General features: G+C 41.2%; 1 protein-coding gene across 2 annotated transcripts in view; it reads right to left on the bottom strand.

Annotated features, from left to right (window-relative positions):
* Positions 1-10,718, bottom strand: part of ZNF432 (zinc finger protein 432) — a 67,977-nt gene that overhangs the window by 6,308 nt on the left and 50,951 nt on the right. Inside the window, exons 2-5 of one of the 2 annotated variants that reach the window (XM_011965861.1) lie at positions 8,006-8,807; positions 5,912-6,119; positions 1,537-1,663; positions 549-644 (exon numbers count right to left, since the gene is read on the bottom strand). In XM_011965861.1, the coding sequence (XP_011821251.1) occupies positions 549-644; positions 1,537-1,663; positions 5,912-5,926 (238 nt within the window). In that variant the 5' untranslated portion in view covers positions 5,927-6,119; positions 8,006-8,807. Of the gene's footprint in view, positions 1-548; positions 645-1,536; positions 1,664-5,911; positions 6,120-7,919; positions 7,952-8,005; positions 8,808-10,718 lie in introns of those variants that run through there. The other variant, XM_011965862.1, reaches the window with a different exon arrangement.

The raw sequence follows: 10,718 nt of genomic DNA, 5'->3' as shown, positions 1-10,718 counted from the left end.
AAAGAAAAAAAAAATTGACTATGGTGATGGTTACATAACTGTTCATATACCATGAAGCACTGAAAAATAAACTTTAAATTGGAAAATTGTATGGTATGTAAATTAAGCTGTTAAAAAACAAATCTATAATGGGAAAAACACATTAGGGAAATGAATACAATGCTACTGTCTAAGATGAACTAAGGGAAAAGCAGAAATCAAATGTACAAAGGAAGTACTCTGAGATAGACATAAGTTATGACCTGGTTTGGACTACAACTGATGTAGGATGTAAAACTCCTTTCTAGGTAAACAGTCAACAAAAATAGTAGAGACTTTTAACAAGACAACTCCATAGGTAGAGGACATTCAATACAATACTAGCACAGACAGGAAAGAAGTATGGTACTGAAGGAGAATGCAACCTTAAAATAAGATGGGAAGGGTTTTTTGTGGAGAAAAAATGATCCGTATTCCTAATAGGCACTGCTTCTGTGTCCTGAGACACCCACACAGCATTCTTTTACTGACTATAATATGACTTACGCATCTTGCTGGTTCTCGCATACCTGGACAGATTTGACTGTGCCTTTCATCTTCCATTGTCCATGGTTCTTCTCCTCGTTCCAACCTGGAGAGTGCATCTGGTTTGCTGACTTGATAACCTGTTTATGGGAAATGACAGAAGACAGACACACTGGATTGGGCTAGTGTATGTAATGTGAGAGAATGTGACATTTAAGTAACTAGATAGTTTTCACATCTGCAAAGTAAGTAGAGGCTTTTCTCTCAGGAAAGGGCAGATTACAGTCAGACCTTAATATCTGAAAATTTCACATCCAGGGATTCAACCAACCATGGATTGAAAATATTTAAAAAAAAATACAATAATAAAAAATACTAAGTGCAGTGGCTCTTGCCTATAATCCCAGCACTATGGGAGGCTGACATGAAACCAACACTTGAAGCCAGGAGTGGGAGACCAGCCTGGGCAACACAGATTCCATCTCTACAAAAAAAAAAAAAAATAGCCAAGCATGGTGGTTTGCATCTGTAGGCATAGTTCCTCAGGAAGCTGAGGCAGGAGGATCACTTGAACCCAGTTCAAAGCTGCAGTGAGCCATGAAGGCACCACTACATTCTAGCCTGGGCAACAGAGCAAGACGCTGTCTCTAAAGAAAAAAAAAAACACAATAAAAAACAAATTAAAACATACAGTATAACAACTATTTACATAGCACTTACATTGTATTAAGTATCAGGCATAATCTAGAGATGATTTAAAGTATTTGGGGGGAGGTGTGTGTAGGTTATATGCAAATACAATGCCATTTTATATGAGATTTGAGCATCTGTGAATTTCATATCCATGGAAAGCTGTGAAACCAATCCCTCTCAGACACTGAGGGGTGACTGTATATCCTTTTATCAGAAGCCAGAGGATGTACCAAAAATCTGCTATTCAGAGCACTGCAGTTAATTCCAAGGGTAAGCAGCTGAGAAAGCAAAGGCCACAGACTGGGCACCCTCCAAGTGACACAGGGCAGCTGTCCTTACCCATTGATACCAGGTTGCTGTAGATCTCCAACATCACATCCCGGTACAAGTCCTTCTGAAAAGGGTCCAGGAGCTGCCACTCCTCCCAGGTGAACTCCACAGTAACATCCTCCAGTGTCAGCAATTCCTGTAAGAAAACAGAGCCTCGCTTAATAGGAAGTGTTTCTCTTTTATTGACATGAAAAGAATGTGAAGGGAAGTTGTCCTGCTCATATTAACCACATAGACTGCATCCATCTATAAATCTATTGTATTTTTTAATATCACTTGAGAATCTCTAAGTATTCTATAATTGTACAGTGCCCCATTTGCTCAACAAAAATTAAGGTTTTATATCAAATCCGCTCAGTAAAAACAGGTTTTACGTATAAATTTTAATTTCAGTATCTATTGCCCAGTCAAGAAAGTATATGCTACCTACATCTAGGTATCTGATATAAATTGTTTCATTCACTGTAAGCCTTCCCAGCTAATACTAACATAAGACATGGGGAGACTCCAGATGCTAGAATCACAGGATACTACATTCATGTTTAATTATTAAATGGATTAAAAAAATAGAAATGCATAGAAAGCATGAGAAACTATTAAAGAGTAACCAAATTGGGAAAACTTATTTTTGGAAATATATATTAAATATATATGTACACACACAAACATATATACGTATGTGTGTATATATATGTATACAGTCACAGGTATGTGTGTCTATTAACAGAAAGGTTATATTAGATACACTGAAGAGATAATTAGTGAGTTGGAATTCACAGTAAAAAAAAAAATAACAGGGCCAGGTGGGGTGGCTCACACCTGTAATCCCAGCACTTTGGGAGCCTGAGGCAGGTGGATAGCTTGAGCTCAGGAGTTCAAGACCAGCCTGGGAAACATGGTGAAATCCTGTCTCTACCAAAAAGACAGAAATTAGCTAGGTACAGTGGCACATGCCTGTGGTCTCAGCTACTTGGGAGGGTGAGGTGGGAGGATTGCTGGAGCCCAGGAAGTTGATGCTGCAGCGAGCTGTGATCATGCCACTGTACTCCAGCCTGGGTGACAGAGTGAGACCCTATCTCAAAAAATTAAAATAACTGAAAAATGAAGCAGAGACACAAAGTGACAGAAAGTATGAAGGAGAGTTTACTAAATATGGAAGACAGAATGAGGCCTAACATACGCCTATACATAGTTTTTGAAATATTATATTGAAATGAGAAGCAATTTCCAAATATCTGAGTGAGAAATTTTCAGAACTGATTAAATATCCTGTAACTCAAATTTAATAAATCAACAAAGCCAAGCAGAAAATCTGCATCTAGACACATCAGACAGAAACTATTGAACATCAGATGCAAATATAACATTATATAAACAACCATTAACAGAAGGAAAAGATGCATTACCATCAAAAGAAAGACAAAATGTTGTAACAACTGACTTCCATAGAAACAAAAGAAGCAAGAAAAGTGCAGAATAACGTCTTCAATGTCTTGATTCTGTGGTAATTGGCAAATTGTATGGTATGGCCTAGCCCCGAATGCCACTGGAAAATAAATTGAGACCCTCTTGTCAACTAAACTGCCACTCTCCTGTCTCAACATGACTTATAAATCATATGGTAGTGGGAACTTGAGGCAGGAAAGAGCTAGGTGAAAACTGATGGGATAATCTATCCCCATGTAATTGCAGAGATTAATACACAGATAAAAGAACAGACTTAGTGGAGTCTGCAAATTCTTAATGCTGCTGATCTTATCACATTCGGAATTATTTCACACGAGAAATAAATCTGTTTGGAAAAAAAACCCTTAGGTTTCTACCTAATTTCATACTCAAAAATAAGTTTTTCCCGTTTAAAGTCCTAACCGGAAAGCAAAAGAACCTATGGAAGCAGAAGCAAATATGAAATATATTCATGTTCAAAGCCATAAAGGAAAAAACAGGGACAAATTTTATGAGAAAAAAATTTTAATATCTACATTGAAAAACAGATCATAAACAAAGCTGAAAGAAAAATGACGGGCTAAAAAAATTTGCAATAAACAAAAGGTCAATATATAGTAGATATAACCAACTCATTAACCAGTAAGAAAAAAGTTTTTTAATATAAAAATTATAGTCAGGCATTTCACAAGAGAAAAAAATCCAGTTGGCCAAGAAATACACACGAAGGACTTCAACCTCACCTGTGATGAGGAAAATGCAAAATAAGACAAAAGAATATTGGATCACTGAAAATTGTGTAATTTGATAATGTCTTATTTTTAAGTATTGGCAAAGATTTAAGGCAAAAAGGACTCCATGTATCAGTCTCTATGTTGCAGGCACTCATTTAAATACTTTACATAGTTTAACAATGTTTCCATGTATGACTTTAGACAAATGGAATGTTATACAATTAATATTCCTCAATTAATTATAGTGATATTCCTTTATATTCTAAAACTATACCATCTAAGGCAGGGGTGTCCAATCTTTTGGCTTCCCTGGGCCACACTGGAAGAAGAAATGTGTTGGGCCATGCATAAGATACACTAATGATAGCTGGAAAAAAAGTGCAAAAAATTCTCATAATGTTTTAAGAAAATTTACAAATTTGTGTTGGGCCACATTCAAAGCCATCCTGGGCCACATGCCGCCCACAGGCCGCAGGTTGTACAAGTTTGATCTAAGGTGACCAACAGGTGAAATGTGATTCCACTGAAGCAAAAGAAGTCATAATAAATGTGTTTATATATACAGACACATACATAAAACACCTAGATTTATAAATACACATACATACAGAGATGCACACAATTCGGTGACAGTAAGTACGTGCTACCAAACCTTTGTTGAAGCACTATAAGGGGATTAGGAAGAAAGTTATGATGAGCAAATTTACCTTTTTTTTTTAGAGACACAGAGTTTTGCTCTTGTTGCCCAGGCTGGAATACAATGGCATGATCTCGGCTCACCACAACCTCCGCCTCCTGGGTTCAAGCGATTCTCCTGTTTCAGGCTCCCGAGTAGCTGGGATTACAGGCATGCACCACCATGCCACTCTAATTTTGTGTTTTTAGTAGAGACAGGGTTTTGGTCAGGCTGGTCTTGAACTCCCGACCTCAGGTGATCCGCCTGCCTCGGCCTCCCAAAGTGCTGGGATTACAGGCATGAGCCACCGTGCCCGGCCCGGGAATTTACTTTTTTAACCAGTGTGTACTTCATCATTAGAATTCATTTCCCTGTGGGGCCAGGCACAGTGGCTCACTCCTGTAATCCCAGCACTTTGGGAGGCAGAGGCGGGTGGATCACCTGAGGTCAGGAGTGCGAGACCAGCCCGACCAACGTGATGAAACCCCATCTCTACTAAAAATACAAAAATTAGCCAGGCATGCTGGCGTGCACCTGTAATCCCAGCTACTCAGGAAGCTGCGGCACGAGAATCCCTTGAACCCAGGAGGCGGAGGTTATAGTGAGATGAGATCACATCACTGCACTCCAGCCTGGGAAACAGAGTGATACTCCATCTCAAAAAAACAAAACAAACGAACAAAAAACAGATTTTTTTCCCTTGGGAATCCATGAGTTATTTATGTAATTACAAAAAAATAAAAGCAATAAAAATATGTAAGAATTGGATGTGAAAATGCAGAAGGATTCTGTATATTCTGAGATGAGGTAAAGTTATCAAACATGGCACCCAACAACTCAAGACCTTATCAGACAACTCCCTAATGCCAAATCTGCAGTTAATGCCAGTTCAGCCATCTGTTCAGGACAAATGGAAGCTATGCACGCCTTCCATTTTCCTAGGCCACTTAGATTTTATTCCTAAATCAGCTCACAAAGACACAAAGACTTGAGTGTGTGGCCTTGCTTTCGTCCCTTGAAAAAACTGTGTCCACTGAGTTTTCCTGGTCTATTTCCATAGGAGTCTCTGAGGAACCCTGTTATAAACAGCAGTAAGAAATCTTCTGCCTTTATTAGAAAGCTAGTTCAAAACACTGTTCAAAAAACCATATCACCTCTGGGAAGAAGAGCAAATTTTTTTTGACATCTAAGTGCCATGAAATAATGATCTCCTGAGGAACGTGTCTGCTTTTTCCTCACAGTCACTGTATATTACATAACTTAGCATGACTTTCTTGTACTGGCTGTCGGAGACATCAGATGCAAACTGACAGCTAATGTAATGGAAAGGATCTTCTAGTCAGGCATTATGTTCCAACATCAGTCATTTTGTAGGAATCACATAAACACTATATTCCTGATCTTACTTTGCCATGATGTTGGAGTTAGATTTAAAGTTTATTTCTCTCTAGATTCTGAAATGATTTCTTACAGGTCTCTACAAATCCACCATGGAATAAAGGAGAGAGTAAAATAGAGAAAAAGTCACCTGGGCATTGATCATTTTCTTCGGTTGTGGGAAATGGCCAGCACCTGGGATACTCTGTCTTTGTCTCCTCTGGATCTGCCTTAAATTTCTAGTTAGAAACCTCAGTCACCAGTGAAGAGTGCCCACAAAAATCATTATCTGGGTCCTGGAATCTTCCTCTGTCTTCATTCACTTCTTGTCTCTTCCCAGGGCAGCCAGGACCTGTAGACTGAGGAGCAAAACAACTTTCAGGGGTACATTCACCTTAACACATGACCCTGGGCCGGGCGCGGTGGCTCAAGCCTGTAATCCCAGCACTTTGGGAGGCCGAGGCGGGCGGATCACGAGGTCAGGAGATCGAGACCATCTACTAAAAAGTACAAAAAAACTAGCCGGGCGAGGTGGCAGGCGCCTGTAGTCCCAGCTACTGGGGAGGCTGAGGCAGGAGAATGGCGTGAACCCGGGAGGCAGAGCTTGCAGTGAGCTGAGATCTGGCCACTGCACTCCAGCCTGGGCGGCAGAGCGAGACTCCGTCTCAAAAAAAAAAAAAAAAAAAAACACATGACCCTGAATATTTGTCTCTTTATTTGGTTCTCTCAAACCAAAGAAATGCAAGACCCTCAATGAAGGCCAAATGCCTTTCTTCGGTGAAGTGTGGAAGTAACATGAAGAGGAAAGGGGAGGTCACAAAGGCCACACAGCATCATGCCTAAGCAGTAGGTAATTCTCGTATCAGCTTTTTAAATAATGCCATATGGATGGTGAGAAACTGTACATTTTTTCCTTTATACAATGTTACCCTCACACCTCTTTAAAAGTCTTTATATATATTTAAAAGTGCTTATATATGGCCCGGCATGATGGCTCACATCTGTAATCCCAGCACTTTGGGAGGCTGAGGTGGGCGGATCACCTGAGGTCAGGAGTTCAAGACCAGCCTGGTCAACATGGCGAAACACTGTCTCTACTAAAAATACAAAAAATTAGCCGGGTGTGATGGCGGGCACCTGTAATCCCAGTTACTCGGAGACTGAGGCAGGAGAATGGCTTGAACTTAGGAGGCGAAGGTTGCAGTGAGCCCAGCCATTGCACTCAAGCCTGGGCGAAAAGAGCAGGACTCCATCTCAAAAAAAAAAAAAGTGTTTATACACACACTTCAATATGAAGAACAAGAAACACATCAAAAAAAAGAGGGGGACAGAGAGAAGGAATACGAAGTATAAGTAAAAATTTAGAAAACAATTCAAAAATATAAATACAGGGAAAATAGCCGCCTTTATATACGAACATACAAAACCTGAAACACCCATAAAAAATATGCAGTACATTTGCAAGAGGAAGGATAAAAATAGGCTCTTATTAATTTGTGCAGCAGTAATAAAAAAAAAAATACTGTAAATAGAAAGCTTATTCATCCGCACCCTCTCTGCCCCCTCAACAAAACTTTCACTTTCTGCAGGTTCAAGAGCATGGGTTGTCGTGGAAAGCCAGAGGATTAGAAAACTCATCGTGCAGGAGGTACTTGGACCTGAAACTTTTAGGAAATGTTAACGTTCATCAAGTCTGTTCCAGCAGCCAAAGTTTGAGCTCAACACACACACACAGACCCTGCCAGGGCTCTTGTGAAAATACTTCAGTTTTCACTTGTCTCTACACAAAAGGCCACCACCCCGCCAGATTAATACGAAAACCTGGAGTAGATACACATGTACACTGGCTTCCCTTAATGATTCCTCGATCACTGAACCTCAGATTAATCCAGAATGTGAAACAGAAGTCACATTAGTTGAAAAAGCCACCCCACCGATTCTCAATCACTGAGCCCCACAGGGGAGTGACCCGCGAGGACCACAATCCCTGACCTCAGGACTCTTGGTCGTAGATCTACTCAGGCCTTTAATCACTGACCACCAGAGCCTCCATGAGGGACCCCCAAAGATATCCCATCACAGACACCCACCAGGGACTCCTACCAGCTCCCCTCCAAAAGAAAACACCCGCCCCCGCCTCCCCCACACTGCCGCGCTACCTACACGGTACAGCGCCGCCAACAACGCAGACGCCCTCAGAATGCTCCCTCCCACCGCGTTTCCACGTCCTGACCCACACACTGACCTTACTCTCCCTGGAATCGCTGCGACTTCTTAAAGACTGAACTTACTTCCCTAAAGTTCTTCCACTTCTGGGCCCCTCGCCCAGCTCCCTCCCCACTAAACCTCAAGGGAGGGTCACCCGCGTTTCCATGGAGAGCGGAATGCGGCCTTCCGGCTTTTCCTCAGAAGAAGCGTCCGCGCCGGAGTCGCCTCGCCGCTCTGGGGGCGGCCATCTTTGAGTACGTGACGTACAGACGGCACAGGAGCCGCGAGACGCTGTGACAGAGGCCTCTTAAAACTGTCCGATTTCCAGATACGTCAGCCCTGGCAGAAAATGGAGAGATTATCAGAGGCTTCAGTTCACACAGACAGATACGGCGTGTGGGTAAAGTCCTCTGAACAGACAGGGAACAGAATAAGTTGATCTTCTCCTTGCAGGGGCTAGTGAACGGCGCAAACTTCTCAAAGGCCGGAACCCATTAGTACCACAAAGGCGCGGCATCAGTTCTTAACGGTCATGATGGCTGTGGCGTCTCAACTCAGTGGAAAATTGAAGTCACCTCTGGGCACCTCAATCACTATTCTAAATGCGAAGCGTTTTAGAGGCCGTATAAAAACTGAATCAAGCGGGATTAGAACAAAAAATAAGCGAGCGGTGCGTTGCAGGTAACCGCGCCGTCAGGCGGGAGCACTGTGGGGGCGGCCATCTTAGGGGAAGTTCGGTGTCCGTAGGGCAGAACGAATGCTCTCTGGGAAGCTTGCGGTGGAACTGGCCCGTGGAATTGTCTTTAGAAGAACAAAACCACCTGGCTTTGTTCTTGACTCTGGAAATGGATCGTTTTCTAGAATTATTTAGGTTGTTGGCAGATTAATTTCCTTCACACAGTTTCCTTGCCCCCACTCCTTTAAAGATAGGAATCTTTAAAGCCAACAATAGTATTGTCAAATCCCTTTCATGTTTGAAACCTCTGACTATCGCATCTCTCCGGTTTCTCCTATTATTAAGTGCTTGGGCAATCCAGAATAATCTCCCAATGCTAAAGGCAGCTGATTAATAATTACAGTGCAGAGTCCTTTTTGCCATTAACATAATGTAACCATGGGAATTATTCTGGAGTTGGAGATCTGCCTATGATATGACACTAATGAATATTTTGCAATGAAAAAATACTATTTTTTAAAATTGTCCATATATCTACAGAATTATTACCACAAGTTATGCCTTGTGACGTTTTTTTAGAAGACGCAAGGATGAAAATGTCAACATTTTCAATTGTGTGTTTTCTTTTTAATAATAAAGCTTGTGTTCTAATTTACAAAAACCACAATAAAGGTATTTTCATCATGTCAGTCTTGAGGCTGAACAACACTTAACATTCTTTTTCCTTTTACCTGTCTGCCTTCTCCCTTCCCCTACACTCTCTATACCCCACACTCCAGGCTCTGTTCCATCATCTTATGCCTATGGCCCCTTTCCCCTGTAGGCTCTTATTACTTCCATCTGTCACACAGACACACACTGTCACTCCTCTAAACACTCTAGTGTTAAACAATTGCCACTGATTGTTTTTGACAAGTGCCCTATGGGTAGGAGTGTTCACATAGATAAAGCTGAGTCAAGTCAAATAGAGAAATACTATGAGAATAGACCTATTCAGGCTGCAACACATTTAGTAGTGAAAATTCTGTGGCGATGGAGGCTTTTGGGTGTTTCAGAGCCATTTCTGCCATTTTCAGAGCCATTTCTACCCCTTTAAGTGCAGATAATCTGCTAGGGTGCAGATATTCACTGTTACTGTTGTTAAAAGGTGGTTGCTTTTCAAGGCTACCTTGGAGCAGAGGATATGGGGATAGGATTAGGGCAAGGTAAATACCACAAGGTAAAGCTCACTTGTGGCCGGTGTTGTGAACTTAATTGGCCACTCTAGAAAAGGAACTAACTGGCCTCTAGCCAGGGCCTAAAAACTAGATCTAGATAGCACAAAAAAGTTACATTAAACTTCCTCTAGTGTCCAATCTATCAGATTCCGATCCTGAAGGACCAACTCAGTCTCTCTTCTACTTCATCTCCTTTCTCTCATCTTATAAAAGATATTCTTTGGGAAAACTGTTTATTTCACATATAACTCAGCTTTAGCTGGGTCTGGTTCTCTCCTCCAAGATCTTGCCTTTACCACATAACTTCTGCAGCCTCGAAATGCTGAAGATTTCCCAGAAATTTGTTCTAATTCCTAGGGGTTTAACCTACCAGTATCTCCTCTGTATTCATCTTGGCCTTCTCCATAAAATTAGATTTTGCCTAATGTAAGTACAGATATAAAGCTCAAATCCCTTCAGATATTTCCAAAAGAATTTACTTTTACAGAAAAACCTCAGTGACACATGTGGCCTTTTTTGAAGATTCTGTAAGAGTGACAGGGACAGAGATAACAGGGCACTCAAGAGCAAAAAACTTCAGAACTTCTCATAATAATTACTTTTTCTCCACATCCCCTCTAGGATGCCTCACCTGTGAGTCTTTTCATATCTTCCTCCTCTACCTATGCAGTGTCCCACCTGCTGGTCTTGTGCTGATCTCTCTCACGGCCCTACCTGCCCCAACAACTTACATTCTTCTCCATTTTAATACAGATCAATTAATTCTTCCAAGAATGTACCCTAAACACTTATATTTATTGTGATTTAGAGAGTATTAAATCCCCTTTTTAAAAAGAATAGTTAGGAATTGCCGGGCG

The sequence above is a fragment of the Mandrillus leucophaeus genome, unplaced genomic scaffold, assembly GCF_000951045.1.
Source record: "Mandrillus leucophaeus isolate KB7577 unplaced genomic scaffold, Mleu.le_1.0 Scaffold74, whole genome shotgun sequence".
Lineage (NCBI taxonomy): Eukaryota > Metazoa > Chordata > Mammalia > Primates > Cercopithecidae > Mandrillus > Mandrillus leucophaeus.
Note: the sequence above shows the minus strand (reverse complement) of the source record. Positions and strands in the feature narration are given on the sequence as shown.